The sequence below is a fragment of the Drosophila melanogaster genome, chromosome X, assembly GCF_000001215.4.
Source record: "Drosophila melanogaster chromosome X".
NCBI classification, from domain to species: domain Eukaryota; kingdom Metazoa; phylum Arthropoda; class Insecta; order Diptera; family Drosophilidae; genus Drosophila; species Drosophila melanogaster.
This window is the reverse complement of record NC_004354.4, coordinates 13,872,403-13,891,176: the sequence shown is the minus strand read 5'-3', so window position 1 is coordinate 13,891,176 and position 18,774 is coordinate 13,872,403. Positions and strand designations below refer to the sequence as shown.

The 18,774-nt window shown below is 40.9% G+C and overlaps 1 protein-coding gene across 7 annotated transcripts in view; it reads left to right on the top strand.

Moving 5' to 3' along the window:
* The window catches only part of mamo (maternal gene required for meiosis), a 144,412-nt gene that overhangs the window by 99,351 nt on the left and 26,287 nt on the right, over positions 1-18,774 (top strand). For 6 of the 7 annotated variants that reach the window (NM_132704.4, NM_167387.5, NM_001201660.3 and 3 more), the window contains 3 exons: positions 5,677-5,868; positions 5,952-7,718; positions 7,813-7,941. In NM_132704.4, the coding sequence (NP_572932.2) occupies positions 5,677-5,868; positions 5,952-7,718; positions 7,813-7,941 (2,088 nt within the window). Of the gene's footprint in view, positions 1-5,676; positions 5,869-5,951; positions 7,719-7,812; positions 8,324-18,774 lie in introns of those variants that run through there. The other variant, NM_001103508.4, reaches the window with a different exon arrangement.

Sequence of the window (18,774 nt, the reverse complement as noted above, 5' to 3'; positions counted from 1 at the left end):
TGAGTTTTACAGCGGGCAACGAAGTCTTTAATATCCTGCAGTTAGTTAAACAAAAATAATAACTAAAATATATTTTATAAAAAGGTTGTTACAGACTTGGCGCTCGAACAGGGACTTTTGAGTTACTCCTTACGAATCCTTTTAACAAATAGTTGCGAGTAATAGCAAATGTGTACGAAATTAAAACCCGATTGTAAATAAGTATTGTATTGAATAGAGTCATATTGGTTTTTAATCGATCATACCCGTCATACTTTTTTGATATGCAGTATAAACATTTCCCACCCAAGTTCAAGTTCAATGTCATTCGGATTTATGTTCGAACGCTTGTATGCGTATGTGTATGTATGTACGTATCTATGTATGGGGTATGATAAACACCAAAACCCGTTCAATCAAAGTCCCAACACAACACACACGCACGCATGGCAGCACGCAGCGACGCACACTTACGCAGTGTTTTTCTCAAGTGTGTGCGTTTTTGTGCGTTCGTTCGCATCGTTCGCTTCGTTTTATTTCGTCTCGTTTCGCGTGACTTTGTCGTTGCTGTAGTTGTTGTTGCTCTCTCGCGTAAGGCAACAAGTGGGCTGAGTTGCCAACGGCCTCTGCCCAATCCCCCCACACCCTCCTGCTGCGCGTGGTCCCCCCTCCCCCTCGCCAGGCCAACTGGTTTAGTGACGTCATTGTCGTGTGCGTAGCCTTACGCACGTTTTACGCACATTTTCTGCGTTTCTGGGGGCGCGTCTCGTTGAACTTGAAAAGCAGAGAGCAAAGCAAAAGCAGAAATAAGAGCACAGTGGAAAACAGCTGATTTATGTGCGTAGTTGGGGTTATGGGTGGTTAAAGTGGGTGTGTATTGTAACCTTGTAACAGTTGGATACTTTTTAGTTGGCTTATCAAACTAAATGGGCTTATGTACATATGTACAATACATATGTATGTTCTTAACTTGAAATTCTAGCTTGCGTGTTCGAAATATTTTATTTACGTATTCCACTTTGTTGCGTTTTTGGTTTCAAATTCGGTTTGGGGTCTGCCCGTTCCTTTTTAGTGTTAGTGGTGTTCGCAAATATTGTTTGGACTTCAAATCCCAAGGTCAACGTCAACGCATTAGCGACGTCTCGCTCCATCCCTTTCGCTTCCTCTCCCTCTCTCTCTATCGGCGTCTATGCAATCACTCATTCGTACAGAAATCCGAAAATGAAGATGAATAAAAGCAGGGCAAGATGAAGCCAGTTCCAAAGACGAGGCAAAACATATATTAAATTTATTTAATATCAAGAGAGATTTATGGCACATAGAGAGAGGGGGATAGAAATAGCCGGAAATTAACGCACCCAACTGCAGCCGCAATTAGAAAGAGACGGCGACAGCGGCTCACTTTGATGAGATAATTTTTTGAAATTATTTATTTTCATATTGTGTGTAGGTGCCTTGCCCGTTCGCATTATTTATTTATTTATACCCAAAGTGTTCCCTTGCGTTTTTGCAATTCGCAATCTGCGAATGCTTATCGCCCACTCTGTCTCGCTCTGGCGCCCGCGGTCGCCGCTCTTGCCTCTCTTTCCCTCCTCCCTCGTGCATTGAAATGGCAATAGCAACAACCACAACTAAGCTTTAAAAGCTGCGTTGCGTGTGCCCCTCTCTCTCTCTATCTCACTCCCTTTGCCTGCTCTTCTTGTCGACGATTCTACTTAATGCTTTGGATATGTATGTGTGTGGGGATCCACGTACATAGCTACACTTGGGGGCATTTCGATAGAAATAGGCAAATAAATACACTAAATACTAAAAGACTATTAAATAGTGCGATTTAAAAAATTAAAAAATATTGGTACCATTGAATGCGACTGCGTGCATTGGCATGACAAACCGTTTTCTGACTGTTACATCGCCTTGGCATCATTGGCAGAGTTGCATTTTTCAACACAAAGTAATGATACAGGAAATGTAACGTTTTTGTGCAGTAATAAAAAACAATATTTAAAGAACACTTTCAAATCTCCACCCCTGCTGTTTCTATGTTCCTTTTCCATGGTGTGTGCAAGTTGTGTGCGCTGCGAATGCGAATATCAAGGTCAACGTGTGATGTGTTTCTGCCGCCGTCTGCGTCTCCTCTCCGTCTCCCCCGCCCGCCACACTCTACTCCATCAGCTCAGGCACTCCCCCTTCACCCGTAAAAATGAGCTCTAAGAAAATAATTAAATGGCAGGCATGCGAAAGAAAGACAGCCCCGCACAGTGACGGTATAAAAAAAAAACGCAATTTTTGAAGCGCAGTTGTTAAATTAGAAATGCCATATTTTGAAATAAAATTGTGTTCTTTTGTTGTTTCTTCTCCCATTTTGCCCCTTCCATTGCTACTTGTCTACCGGGTCTTGGCCATTAATCAGTTGCTGAAATGCTTTGAGCAGCTACAGAAATGGCAAGCAGATGATGCGGCATAATTGTTATTAATATTATGATAAATATACAATGCACAGTGTGCGAAAAAAAAGTGACGGGCAAAGATTGTTGTGGGAAACAATACTCTATTTTGGATTTGTTTAGTACGAAACTCTTATTGGTGAATACTAATATTAAATACCAAATGCTTTCCTATTTATTTATCAATTAAATGTACCTTAATAGATGTAATCAAACGATAATCCATCGATAATCACAGTTTAGCGATCCTCTCTGCGCCTGTCATCGAAAAAATCAATAAAATTAAATTGCCCACACACACAATTATCGGCAGGGGAAAGCAATCGATAACGATAATCCATCTGGCTAAATTATATAAATTTGCACACATTATGCGAAATTGACGTACAAAAAAGCTAATCACAATGTTGGAAAGTCGGATCGAGGATCCGATGGGATCATCATCCATCATCAGGCACAAGTAGTAGTAGTAGTAGTACTCCGTGGATTGCATTCCTAGCGAATCATCTCCTGCGCAAATTGTATTAAGACATAAATGCGAGTGAAAATCGATGAGGAAGAAGCTGCAGAAGAATCGAAATCTATATATATATATGTATGTACGTATATAGTGAGAGAGGAGGTAGAACGGCAATAAAAAGAGCCGCAAGCGCCAGCCACACAAACACACAGCAAAATTGCTGGCTAAAAAAAAAAAAAAAAAGAGGAACAAAAAATGAGACCCGGCAAGGCGGCGATATGCAAACATAATAATTTGCATATTTCGCCGCAGTGTTCAGCAATTGTTGCTGTTGTATTTCTCTGATGGTGGTCAAGCAACAAAAACAAAAACAAAAAACATCTATAAAAGGGAGTGGTGCCCCCATAATAGAAATGTTAACCTTTCCGCAGAACAGCGAAGCCAGCAGATTCAGCCGTCACACCCAAGTTTGGCAACTAGCGAAGAGCCAACGCAGCGCAAAAAGGTTAGCCAAACTCTGGGATCTGCCGAAATATAGTGGTCATATGAAAACTGCACTAACTTAAGAACCTAGCGTAAGAAATAAATTGAAAAGGGGTGGAGATTGAAATCGGCACAGGTGCGTGCTGCAGAAGAAGACATAAGACATAAAACCCAGTTCATAGTGGCGCTATCTGAGAGAATCGAACGCGGAAAACAGGATCATCGCGAAAACCGGACGAGGGAGCAGAAGATTTTCGATCGCGATAAGAACGCCAAGATAACGCCCTGCTTTTGTAGGCCTGCAAAGTTAATTCACTGGCGCCCACTCGTTTTCCTTTAACCACTTGATTTATACGCACATGTAATTGGAATAGGAATTTCTAAGCCAATCGCTAAACCAAAATGGGGAGATATTTCTGCGTTCATTTAGTTTAATTTTGTTTCTATGCTAAAGCTGCTGTTTAAATTTCGGTTGGCAAGGTGGACGCCCACTTGGGACATGCGATCGGTTTAGACTGCCGCCCACCGCTTGCCACCTCTTTTCGGGCGATCTCTGTCTGCCCCTCTCTTTCGCACTGGCAATTTATGTTGTTGACTATTTTGCCGCAAATTACATGCAACTCCATGGATTTGCCCCTTTTTCTTATATATATATATATATATATGCACATATATAAATATATAGAAGAGAGCTGAAAATGTTTACTAACTGGGCCGTGGCGTTAGAAATCAAAGCCTTTGGCGTTCATTAGCTTTGGGGGCGTTATTCGCCTGCTGCTGCTGCTTCTTTCCTTTTCCTCACCGGCAGCGACGTTCAATTAAAAGTGTTGCCAATTTGCGACGCCTTATGCCCCACCCGGCCCCTTTCGCGGCCAAGCCCCTCGTGTAATCAGGAAATTCGATTTTCTTAATGCCACTGAAAGAGTTTCGAAGAGTGCGCAGACTGGACCCAAGGTATACCCTCCCAACCGCCCAAACCCCACGACAACATAGCCCCACGCCTGTGACTTCTAATATGCGCGTGAATTTATTAACGCTCATTTTACGCTGTTGTTGCGATTCGGGGGCGTGTGCAGGCCGATTGCATTTTTTTAAATAAATTCTGGCGCAAACGGCGCGTGACAGGAGGCTCTAAGGAGAGCGGATGGAGCGTGGCAGGAGGGGAGGGGGCCGGGGGCGGGGGGCGGACTGGGTGGCAGGAGGAAAAAGGAGCAAGTGCTAGAGATGGCAATGATTTTCCAAGAGCGTTTGCTACCTTTAAGCACGTTTATAACTAACTAATTGCTAAAGATTTGGAGCAACATTTTCAAATGCATATTTAAATGAAGCAAAATAAATTATCGTACCCAATATAGATGCGATATATTTGTCGTGAGTTGACTCACGCGCACATCGCCAGAAGCGAGGTTACTGCAGTCTTAGGCCAAAACCTCATTAGGCTATAGCGAAATCTATATGCGAAATGGAGGCCGACGCCTTTTCAATTTGCCAGCAATGAAAATTTACAACATGGCTGTATGGTCGCTCCTCGACTCCCCCCTTCGAAAAAATAAGAGAAAAAAAAACCCCCCAAACGATTGCGCCGATCTGCTGGGGATATATATGTATATATATATATATATCGGTCGTTCATTGCATACCCCAAGGCGTGCATGCGCACATAAAAATCGACAGCAATGTTGAAACACGGATCGGAACTGGTTGCCAGTTGCAAGTTGCTGATGTTGCTGCTGCTGCTGCTGCTGCTGCAGTTGGTGTTGCCGCTGTTGCAGTTGCTGTGGCATTGTCATTCGTGGCATGTTCACGCCTTGACGCCCGCAGCCAACTGGCAAAAAAAAAAAAGGAATGAAAGAAAAAAAGAGAACTGCACTCCAAATTGAACTCCAACTGAATCGTCCATCGCAGCGCTCCTTTTTTTCCGCCCGCCGCACAGCGATTTTCCCCGCTGCTCCAGCATTTTCTGGATCGCTCGTTTGTGGCATCTTCAAAAGCGGCATTTGTGGCTGCGTTTGCGAGGCAGATCGTAAATCTAATAAATGCTTGCCGCACCATCGCGCTGCTCAAGGGGGAAAAGCGTGGAAAATGCGCCTTTTTCCTTGGGCGCAGTGCATAGATGATGGACTGATAAAACGGAAAAATTAAAAAGGAGCATTTTTTTTTTTTTTAAATACTTAACACTCGCATGCTCTGGTATTTGAAAGATTTCGCAAGAAAGATGTGGCACTATTAGTTAGTCTTGGGTTGATTCAATATTCTGGCTTACTTTTTTTTTTTGACTAATCAGTTGGGTTTTCTATGCTTTTTCAGGTGGTCCTCTCGGCTTGTTCCTCGTACTTCCAGAGCCTGTTCCTGGAGCACCCCGAAGGACATCTAATTGTGATATTGAAGGACGTCCGTTTTGCCGAGCTGCAAACCTTAGTTGAATTCATGTACAAGGGCGAGGTGAACGTGCAATATTGTCAGTTGTCCGCGCTGCTCAAGACAGCCGAATCCCTCAAGGTGGGTGGTCCTTTTGTTCAGATCAGTCATCGCTTATTTAATACGAACGTAATACCAATCCAATTGATCTACATATGTTGCAGGTCAAGGGCCTGGCCGAGATGACGAACCAGAATACGACGCTGCGCGAACCGGAACGGGAACCGGATCGCTTGCGTCCGCAGGGCGGCGGCGGTAGCGGCGGATCCGCCCACAAGGCGGCCGACAGTCCGGCGGCCGCGCTTGATGCCACAGCGGCCACACAGGCGGCGACTGCCACGGCAACGGCAACTGCCGCGGCGGCAACATCGACCTCAACCTCAGCAACATCTGCGGCGGCGACGGCAGCAGCGACAGCAGCAACATCTGCGTCCACAACGGCAACGGCGGCGGCGGGGAGTAGTAATACAACAACTACAACGGCGGCAACCACAACAGCAACCTGTGCCACAGCAGCAACATCTACGGCAGCAACATCCTCATCTTCGTCCGTGACATCAGCAGCAGCAGCCGCAGCAGCAGCCGCATCAGCATCTGGTGTTGCGCACTCGGAGGAGGCGACCTCGTCATCATCGTCAACTGGCGGGCAGAAGCGGGAGGCTAGCGATCGCAGCAGTCCCACGCCCGCCAAACGATCGTCGCGAATGCATCCGGCGGACAAGGTGGATGTGGCAGAGGATCGGGAACAGGAGCAAAACCAGGCGGACGAGCTGCTAAGCGAGGAGCTGCTCGGTCGCAACTTAAAGGACGAGGAGGATGACGATGTGGATGAGCTAGATGAGAACGAGGAGACGAAGCTGAGGGGTCGCGATGAGGACGATGACGACGAGGATGAGGAGGAGGACACGCCCATGCCATTGGATCTCTATCAAAGACCAAATGTCGAGCCAAAAAGCGCCGCAGCAGCAACAGCAGCGCAGCAGGGCGGCAGCAACAGTCTCAGCGGTAGCAGCAACGCTTGCCACACCAACAGCAGCAGCAACAGCAATAATAACAATAACAACAACAACAACTCCAGCAGCAACAACAACAACAACACTAGTAGTGGGAAAACCTCAGCGTCCAGCAATGGCGGCACAGCATCATCGGGCGGCACAGCGGACTCCGTGGTTGCGGTAGATGACGATGACGACGACGACGATGGTGGCCATCATCATCAGCGACAGGTGATGGACGATCGATTGGAGCAGGATGTGGACGAAGAGGATCTGGACGATGATGTCGTGGTGGTGGGACCTGCCACCGCGATGGCCAGGGGCATTGCCCAGCGGCTGGCCCACCAGAACCTGCAGCGTCTCCATCACACGCACCACCATGCCCAGCACCAGCATTCGCAGCACCACCACCCACATTCGCAGCACCACCATACGCCGCACCACCAGCAGCACCATACGCACTCGGATGACGAGGATGCCATGCCCGTGATTGCCAAGAGCGAGATCCTCGACGATGACTACGACGATGAGATGGATCTGGAGGATGACGATGAGGCGGACAACAGCAGCAACGATTTGGGTCTCAACATGAAAATGGGCAGCGGCGGTGCGGGCGGCGGCGGTGGCGTAGATCTGTCCACCGGCTCCACATTGATACCCTCGCCATTGATCACCCTGCCATCCTCATCGGCGGCGGCGGCGGCAGCTGCAGCGGCAGCAATGGAATCGCAGCGCTCCACGCCGGCCATGTCGGCGGCCCAGGCAGCTGGAGCGGGCGCCTCGGACCTCAGTATTGGTGGCTGCGGCGGTCGACCGGCGTCCAGGAGCTCACGCGACGGCGGCGGTAACGATGGCGGCAGGGGAGGAGCATCCTCCTCCAGCCTGCTTAGCCCGGGAACCGTGGCCAATCTCCTGCCCGTGCAATCGGTGCCATTGGTGAGTTATGATTGCCACATAGGCTATTATTAGCTGCAGTTTGTAGGGCATTCCAAAGTAACACTAACGTATGCCATTTCCATTTCCATTGCAGAGTCTCAAGAAGGAGATCGATTGCAGCGAGGACGACAATAGCAGTCACAGCAGACACATGCAACAGCGTTCGGCATCAGCTGGCGGCGGCCTGGGCGGCGACCTTGACTACCGCGCCTCCCACGAGTCGGTAAGTCTGCGATTTGGCGATAACTTTGACCCTGGCCCAAGCCCTGACCCCGCCCCTGAATTCCCACCTCTGAAAATACGATTCGAAACGAACCCCTGCCAAAATTCGAAAAGAAACTCCAGTCCCAGGAGATGCCTTTCAGTGAATGCTTTTGCTGCTTCGATAGGTTAAAAAAAAAAAAAAAAAATTAAAGATAAAATATCTAACGAATTCCGAGATGCGTCTCGCAAAAATAGATCTATCTGATCCCAATCTGGCTCGATCCGACTCCATTTCTACATATGTATATGTATATCTTTATCTTAAGTATTGCTCTCTCTCTCTGTCTGTTCTTATATATATATATACATCAATATGCCATATTTATATATATTTAATTACCAAAAACAAAATACAAAATCCAAAAAACAAATGCAAAAAGAAAACAAAATCAAAACTCAACATATATTTTTGCTCTTCGTCGTGTTCTTTGTCTATGAATTTTTTATACATATATATATATACCCATACATATATATCTACTTAATATATATATATATATAACTTATCCATCTATATCTACTATGCCCTATATATACATATCAAGTTTTTCCCAACCTAAGAAAGTAAAGTTTTTCTTTTTTCTATTCAGTTGAAGATAATCCTTAAAAGTAATTTGAGATTAAAAAAAACCAAATATCAAATGTTAGTTGTTCAGTTTCCTAGCTCTATATAGTTAATCATGTTTTGTTCAATGTGTAGCGCTCTATCTCTCTCTCTCTATCTGTCTCTCTCTACCTCTAGCTAGCTATCTCTCTCTCTCTCTATCAATGTCTATCGATAAGTGTCTGTGTAATTTTGTTAGTTAATCCAATCTATGTGTATGTAATCTATGTTGTTGTTGTCGTATATATCTATGTGTATATATCTCTCTGTAAATTTCCCACACACACTTACACACCTAAAACACCATATGCCATAAGTTTTCGCACAGTTGATAGAATTTTGTGTTTGGTTTTATTTCGATGGTAGTTGAGTTTTTATCGCTTCGTTTTGTGGGCCACTTCCACTTTTCACTTGCCACACATTGTTGGCAATTTCCGTTTGCAATTTTGTCCACCACCCGCTGCCCAAAACCCCACCTTCAACTTCAGCACCCCTGGAATTTTTTTGTTTGTATTATTTATTTACTGGCCATGTTCTGTCCTCCGAGGTCCTTCTTCCTTCCGCAGCCCTCTATTTCATTCCCTGCCCTTCTATTTTAATTTAATTTTTTATTTGCCACCAATGCTGTTGCTGTTGTTGCAGTTGCATGTTTACGACACTATAATTTTCAATATGGCTGTCAAGCGAGGCGCCATTGTCCAGGCCTTTGCGATGAAAATATTTAAAAAATCAAAAATCATTCGACGAGGCGATTCTCTAGAATTAAGTCAGGAGGAAAAGTAATTCGGGCAAGCGAAAATCAAATATTTGGAAAGCAAGCATTAAACATAGAAGAATTCTCACGATTTAACATAGATTTAACATATCTTGTGATTTGGATATATTCACTCGCTTATAACAAATGAAAATACAAATAGAGTATACGCAGTGTGTACCGATGGCCGCCTTTAATCCAGCTCGGCAGCCTTTCCATGTCCGTACATTTATTATTTGAGACTGCTATATAAATAAAATAAAAACCAAATCAAATATTCAAATCAAACAATAAGACAAATTGTCGCATGTTGCAACAGGACAAACAAAGGGGAGTACAAACCCAAAAAAAAAGAAAAAAAAAAAGTAAAACTAAGGAATTGCTTGCACTGTGTGTGGCTCGATATTCAATTTATTTTTTTTTTTCGCCCCAAGTGCGAACAAGGCATTTCGCGTCGCTTCCTTTTGGGCGGCGGTTGTCTCCACTAATTTTGGCTCGCATACAAAGTGAATGTAATGCATACTTTTGGGTGCACGGCAAGCACAACTGTACTCGCCTGGTAAAACATTTAGCTTCCGGCAAATATATTTTCACATTACATTTTCCCCCGCCTCCCGCGCCATCAACTCATTCTTTTTAAGCGAAATTTTTCGTCAACAAGGATAAACGCGAAAAATGTTGGGCTGTAACATAAAAAAAAAAAAAAAAGAAAGTTGAATGAAAGCAAAAGGAACACGAGTAGCCACTGTCGTTTTTCTTATGTTTTCTAGCCTCTTCTGCCCGCTTTTCCTACTTCAGTGCAGTGGCAAAAGGCAGCAAAAAAAGATATATATATATATGCATAACGCACTTTGTTGCAACGCTTGACGAGTTTAAGGGCGAATTTCGGGGTGGCAAAAGCTGGATGACAGGCCCCAGATGGGCCAAGCCAGCGGAAATGTTGTCAAAAATGCAAGAGCACCTAAAAAAAAAATGCTTGAAAATTAAAATGTAAGGCTGGCAGTGTTGACTCAACCGCAAGGTTACGGTCTTCCAATGCATTCTAGATGAAAGTTTTCCGATAAAAGATATTTTATGTGACGAAATATGTTTATCAAGCATGTATTTAATTTAAAATAAAAATTTAAAATAGGCGCATTTATTTTCCAAAGATTTTTTTCCTTATATCGCGAAGCATATTGTAATTGTTGTTCAATGAAGACAAAGGTTCGCATTTTTCGATAGCGTAACTGGATAAATTTTTAAGAAAGTTTTGTGCATTACGTGGTGCTTATCGTATATGTATATACATCTTCAACAAATACCCCCCCCCCCTGCCTCCGTTCTTTGCCCCACCGTCGGCCCCTTTCTCTTGCATAGACGCACATGCATAAATTCAAATAAAAATTTATCTAAAAAAGAAAGCTTGGGAAAATGAAAGCCCAAAAGAAGGCAACAAAAAAGTGGCAGCCGCCTCGAGTTGCGGACGTTGACGCCGAATGCGCTAGTGTGTGTGTGTACGGGTGTGTGTGTGTGTGTGTGTCAGCGAGTATCTGTGTGAGGGTCGGTTGTGTGTTGCACCGTAGAAATTTTAATATAACTTAGGAAAATCAAACCAAACGCAATGCGAACTATTTCATTGAAGAAATACCAGCGATAAGATGAATTCAGCATTCAATCCTGATTCCTTTAATACTATTCTAATATAAGTTCAAAAGATGATTAAAATATACATAAAAAGCGTATATATTTAGTTCTTATATTTTAACAAATTCAAACATTTTCTAAAAATGTTAATTAGAGCTGTTGCATCAAAAATGTTAAATTCCATTATCTAATGATTTTCAAGCAAGTATAAAATATGAATATTTTAAAGAATCTTCTAACTATATATCGAAATTTACACCAACATTTAAAATGGTTTCATTTTCGTTGTGTGTGTGTGTGCGCGCATGTAGATATGCGACTTGTGTGCGCTGCAATTCGTTGACTCTGATGTTGTGCAGGCCTCTTGTAGGCCTCTCCAAGCCATTGCCGCATAATAAATACTTTTGCTTTTACACTTTCTTTTTTTTTCTGGCCTGCGCTGCACTCCTTTCTCCGTTCTCCTTGCCGTTCGCTGTGGCCCTTTCTTCGCGGTGGCGGGAAAGGGGAAGAAATGATTATAAGGAGGGGAGCTGCAGTGGAACAAAGGCAAAAGCAAAAGCAAAACAAAAACAAAAATCAACGCATAGAACCAACAACTTTTGCTTTCTTTTACTTTTTGCTTTCTTTTCTACACGGACACACACTGCCACACACACATGAGTATTTAATTTTGAAACAAATGCGTTCCTCCTATATTTTTTTTTTTTTTGCCTCTCGTTTTTCGAGCTGCTGCTGCTGCTCTTATGCAATTTTTTCATAGCATACCTTTAGGCTGGCCCTCTCAACTGTCGCCGCCACCGCTGCTGTGCTTGCATTTTATGAGTCGTCCCCCCTTTTTGTGCGAGGTTACCCCCCGCCCCCCCCCCTCTGTATGGGGCTCCAGCTTCACCATCACCTGCCCTTGTCAGCGTTTGCGTTGTTTGTTTGCCGTCCACATTGCGTATGCGTAATATGAACGCTGGAACAGAGACAAACAAGGCGGAAATATTAGGAATGCGAAGACACAAATGTCAATAGTTGCTTGAAATATATTAAAAAGCGAGTTATTGGCGGACTTTCAACCAAGAATAAAATTATATATAACTTTTATTTAATATATAAATTGAGCTTACCGAAATAAACGAAGTTACTGGATACTTTTTGACAAATATATAAAAATCTTTAGGCGCAGATTTTAATCGAATCGAAAGCGCAGCTTAGACATTTAATAAGAAGCAATGTACTAAAAGTACTAACTTTTTGCTCAAAATAGAAGAGTTCGAGTTTGTGGGCCTATTATTTGTGCCGCCACTGTTCGCATCCACATGGATTTGTTTATGTTTGTTTATATAAATGCCGCGGATATCCATATATTTTTTAATATTTTTATTCGGAGGCTTTCGCACAACTTTTGACTGAATGCATTTAGGTATTGTCGGTGGGTTTGGTTCTTGAGGGGAGCGCGTTCCCCTTTCACCCGGAACCCCATTCACCCCATCACTCTAAGCCTCCATCAATGCCTGGCAACTGTCAATCATGCAATGCACAAAATAAAAAACAAAAAAAAAAACAACCGCAAAAAAAAAAAGATTTTTGTGAGGCAGCGGAAATCCAAACAAATATACGAAAAGAGCGAACAAAAACAAAAAAATAAGAGTCAACAATAATACAAAAAAAATGCTGCCAAAACGCAACAAATGCCAAAGCGAAAATATATTGCATTGTGTGGGGCAGCAGAAGCCCCAAACGCCACTTCTCCCCCCCCCTTCAGTTGGCTCCCCTTTTTGTGCCCCACCCCCGCACGCACATTGCACATTTGGCGCTGCAACGACGACGGCAACTTCTCTGCCGCGGCATTGTAATCAGCGCTCGATGCCCCGCGCTGCGTTGATTGCAAAGTTTTTCAAGTGCTTTTTGGCCCACCCATCTGCCTGGCCACGCCCCCTGGCTCGGTGCGCCCCTTGCCGATTTACCCGTTTTTTATTTTGGCTTAAATAAGGGGGAATGAAGCTACAAAACTGCTAATAGCCTCGCCAACTTTAAGCCTTTTCAATAAAAATTTACAAATAGCCTTGAAGGTAAGCAAATCGGATTTTTAGAAACAAAATTCGATTTCAGCAACTACATATGTAAGAGTGTAAATATTGGGATTCGATAGTGTTACATGGGGCAGAAAGACTGTATGATATTAATAATGTGATTCAGTGAGTTAGGCATTAAGTATACTTTATATTTTTATCAATGCTGCAACTTATGGCCCATCGGGGTCATCATTTTCCCGGCCCAGTTGCTCTTGAACTTCAAACTGCAACTGCACCAAACCGAAAACTCTTTGAGGTCTGACTTCTGTCTCGTTTGGAGTGGGTTCGTCATCGGGTTGCCTACTTGGACTGTTTGCTTTGTTCGCACACACACACACACACACAAGCATCTATTTTATACATATTTGTTGTAATACAAAAAATCTGCGAAACGCGCAGAGATTGCCACTTCCGCGAAAAACACGAAAAAAATGGAAAATAGACACCAAATGCAAGAACGCAAATAAAAATATATACATCTATATGCAGACGGCAAAATGCCATATTTATATATATATATATGTGTATATATCAATGCAAACGCTCCAAAGGGCTCACAAAAATGCGAAATAAAAAAGGAATTATAACAATACATAATAATTTGTGCAAAAATATTACGGAAAAAGGGGAGTTGTGGAATATTTGAAATAGTCGCTTCCGCTTTTCGCCCGCCCAGCAGACGAAAGTTCTATGAGTTTCCGCAATATTTGCCAGATGCGTTATATGCGTCATCTATTGCGTCTATTTTTTGATTGCAATGAAAAGGGACCTTCAAAAAAATAAAAATAAAAAACATAAAAAAGGAAAATAATTAAGCGCACCAAATGCAAACAAACCAGCTGAAATATATATATATATATATATACGTCTATATATGGTTGGGTGTATGGCTCTCATGGCTGCATAAAAAAGGCAAGGCAAACCCAAGAGAGTTTTCATTAAAAATTTGCTTTTATTAAAATGTGACGGGCTGGGGCAAAAAGTGGGGAGGTCGAGGTTGAGGACGATGGGCAGGTTGAGGAGGTTGAGGCTGATGGCTTAAAGCTCCGCAATACGGCATCAAAATGAACAAGAAAAGGCCGACGACCGTCGAAAATTTTTCGTAGAAAAAGAAGCAAGCCAAAGGGGCAGCCGAAACCAGACGCACATCGATCGATATTTGATTATTATTGCGGCGACGACACGACTATGACGACGATGAAACTGATGACGATGACGATGATGATGACGAAGTCGGTCCTCAAGACGACCAAAGCGTTGCAGACGTTGTTGATGACTTCGATGCACATTGGAAAATGGAATTCCCCGTAACTCCATAAGTTTCATACTACCGAAAATCACCTGTGACCTTCAGTTAAGTAGCAGTAGTTCGTGGGCTTAGAAATACTTAGAAATCAACTGAATTTTAGATTGCTTAGCTTTGGCAAAGTTCAAACAATTTCACAAACATTTTCTTCAAGTGTACGACGCAGGACATTAACTGCAATGTGGCAAAAGCAGAGCAGCCAGATGTGCAGTGTGTCTGGCGCTTTTGGGAAAATCTGAGAAAATCGAGGAGAATCGGTGAAAATCGGAGTAGTTCGAAAGGATGTGGAGGTGTAGTGGTGCAGAGGACCAGATAATCACTCCATTTGGCCTACGCCTAGGCTCGTTGAACTCGTCTCCCGAATCGAAGCGGTTCATCGACTTAGGGCCGCTACTTCTTGGTCATTTCCCCATTTCGCTGCCATCCTAATCCCCTTTACCATTTCGCATTTCGAAATTTTTTTGCGCTCTACTACTATGGCATTTGTGCTTGTGGTGGTGACCCAGATTTGGTGGACCCTGCACTGGGGTTATTCAATAATCCGCTGCTGCCATGAGCGGGAGAGGCCAAAACTGCAATTTGGCTAATGGAAAGTTTGTTTATTTGGTGGCCTGTTTGCTGCCTGCTGCCTGTCTTTTGCCGGCAGAAATCACGCAACATCAGTGGATGTAAGTTACTGGTGCATCGGTCGAGTAATCTTCGTTAAAGCAACAAAAACAAAAATAAAAAAAAGAAAACCCATCCTGCAAGCAGCTGAGCTCAATTAAATTTATGGGGAAACTTTTGAGAATCGCCGAAGGCTGCAGGCAATTGGTATTCATGCATAGCACTGGGCACTTTATGCTAAAAACGCAATTTAATTTTGTAAATAGTGTTAAAAGAAACATTAACATAGGTAACTGCAACAACAGCCTTACTAACCTTTCAGTTTACATAGCTTTAAGATCGCTATTTCATCCACACTAATGCACACTCATCTATTGTTTTTTTTTTTAGAATCCTTAATTTTTTCTTTTTTTTTTTTGTATATACTGCATGTGTTATAAAGCCCATCAAATGGAAATCATACACCCTACAAACATTTTGGCCAAGCTAAGCTAAAAAGAAAAAACAGAAACATAAATAACAAAAGATTATATTTTAATTTTGCGCTTTGTGAGAAAATTGAACTAAAATCCCCTTATAACCGAAAAATTTGACAAACTAAAAATTGTAAATGACAACGAAATTCGCTGCACAAAATTTGGACCGTACCCACTTATATATATATATATATTCGATTCCCCGATTTCCAGCCTTATAAATCGATTTATTTCCTTTCTTTGCATTACAATTACAATTAGCTGAAACAATGAAGTCCTTTGTTGTAAGCCCTTTTTATTTGATTTCACTTGAAACGAAACTTGTAAATGTAATATTTTGCTATAACTTGTTATCTCTGTCTCAAACTTACTCTCTCTCTCTCTGTCTCGCTCTCGCTCTGTGTGTCACTTTATCTGTATCTCTCGATCTATTTGTCTCTCTGTCTCTATCTATATCGATATTATCAATGTGTCAAACTGTGTGTTGTGCTTTTAATATTATTAATCAATACGAATACGGTACAGCAATATAAAAGAAACCACAAATTCTCCATCAAATAAAACAAGAGAGGGGTCCAGATCTGAACGTTGTGCAATTGATAACCAAAATATATATATCCCTAAATATATATATATATAATGCATTAATTTATCAACCAAAACAAAGAATCGTACTAAAGCGCTTTTGGTGTTTTTTGAACTACATAACCGCAAAAAAAAAAGTATAAACAAAACCACAAGAAAAGAAATCACTGTCAAGAAATGCAACCAAAAAAAAAAAAAAAAAAATAGAGAAATAAAGAAATCTGAATGAAATTATAGAAAACTAAATCGAACTAACTCACACATACACACCAACACCAACATGCCACGCTCACACACACCCACAAATCACACTCGACCAACATACTATATAATACTATTTTTTCAACGATATATATGTATTATCTAAATGTGGAACGCTTTTACCATAAATCGTTCGTTCGTTGTTCGTTTATGTAAATGGTAAATGTGTGTGTTCTATTTTTCCATAAGCTAAATGTCTTTCATTTTTCTCTCTATAAACGTATATTTTCGTTTTGGTTATCGTTCATTTTCCTAATTAATCATTACTACGTGTTTTACTTAGCCAATGTGTGTGTGATTTTGTTTTTTTTTTTTTTTTTTGAAAATCTATTGTTGATAATTCGATTTTTGAACTGCTCGTTGGGCATTAAATAGTATGTGTGTCCTTTGACGATTTTTTGCAACTTCCTCACTTGAATCAAATAATTAAGGTGAATATAATATTTCAAGGAAAATCTATTTAAATGCAGTCAAAGAAATGATTTAAATTTTGCCCCATCAACAATTCGAAATAAAATAATCGATGCCCGAGTTCTATATGTTTTTTAAATGAAACTGTTAGCGAAAAAAAAATTAAATTTCAAATTAATGGTTCAAATCAAAAAAAGCTGAAATTATGAAAGTTATTATTTATTGTTAATCCTTTTTGTTAAAATTTTAACTTTTGGCTGATGGACTTTAAACTTATTCAATGTGTGTACTTTTATGTTCCTAGATATATTTTATGTTTTTTACCTATTGTGCTCTATGCTCTTATTGTCTGTCTCTCTCTCTCTCTCTCTATCTCTCTGTCTCTTTTTGGAATTGATGTTGTGTACTTTTATTTCATTTCTCTGGTTTCTTCAATTCTCAGCTCTATTTCTTACTCTATCTCTTTCTAATTATTAACCCAATCGCTCTGTCTGTCTCTCTTTCTGTCTGTCGTTACATTTTTGTGTTTACTATATAAAACCTACTCGTATGTATACATAATATATGCCTCTGTTTCCTTCCATATCATTTATCGTGTTGTTGTTGTGATCTACTGAAGTAAAGACATATCGGATATCGAATATCGAATATCGAATATCGATAATCGAAAGGATTACGTATGTGTGTGTTTTAAATGTGTGTTTGGTTGTTCCGTTGGTCGATTTTTTTGGTTAACTGAATTTTTGAACTAAATGTTGTGACTCCTGATGATACCATACCATATACCATACGTATAAGTCTGAAGATCTGTCTCTTTCTCTAGGTATATATACATACCACACGTACTGTACATGCGTACGCCTAAGTTAATGTATGTAATACCTGACTCAACTGCAACTGTGCCACCTATAATTAAGATATGGTAACTCGATCGTTCCCCTTTTGTCCAACCACAAGGATATAGAACTTTGTGCGCAGGTTTCTTAGCTTCTGGGCTAAATGGATCTTCGAATCCGCATCCGAAATTCCGTTCTCACTTGTTTTCATTTTCCGTCCTTACTTTTTTTTTCATTTCCATTACCTTTATCCCCTACTTTCTTGCCTTTTGTTGCACTTTTTTTTTTTGTTTTTCGTTGTGCCATATATTTGCAAAGAAAAAAAAAAGAAAATAACTGAAGACACTGAAAAGAAAAAAAATTAAGTATAAAAAAAAAGTGATAAGAAAAAAGAAAAATGTTGATTGTTTTTTAACATTTATTTTGATTTGATAATATTGACATTGTCAAGAAGTTGATCTGCGTTTTTTGAACATGGCTGTGCTGAATGAACATTTCCCATGACTTGTATAACCATTCGTTAGAGTCAATGTGCCTTTTATTTTTGTGTTTTTTTTTTTCTGTAAAATCCGACCATTTGAGTTTAATGCGATCAAAGAGTGCGGCATATGGAAAAACTTCTTGAAAATAGTTAAGTGAAGCCACTGATTTGATTTAACTTATCTCAATTGCATATTTTGTTTGTTTTGATTTGAGACTTTTTGAACCACACGAAATTTGAAAAACACAAAAAACACGATTTGGCCCCCCGAGTTTGTTTTCTCCAATAACCCAAAATTTTATATGTTTTTTTTTTCGTTTTGTTTTTTATTCCAAATTGTATTCTTTTTGTTTAAGCATTTATGGACATTTATGTACAGATTAACCATTTTAATTTGTATTGATTTTTTTCGTGCGCTAAATTGTCAAATCAGGCAAAAATTATACCAGTTTTTTCCAAATTTTCAAAAGAAACCAATAAAAAATGAATTAGATGATGTATGCAAGGTGTGCGTGGTGAATAGCTCTTTTTTTTTATTTAGTTAAGTACAATTTTTTACTTGAATAAGCCCAAACCTCAAAGTTTTTGTTTTTGATTTGACAATCCAATTGAAGTACGAAAAAAATCACTGTTCAACCAAATTTAAACTTTTAAATCGATAAAGCGTACCGCGTTCCAAATTTGATCAAAATCTTGGTCAAAACGTCAAATTTAAGCAAAAAAAAAACCACAAAACAAAACAAAACAAATTTTAACAATAAGTTTACACAAACAAAAACTATATTT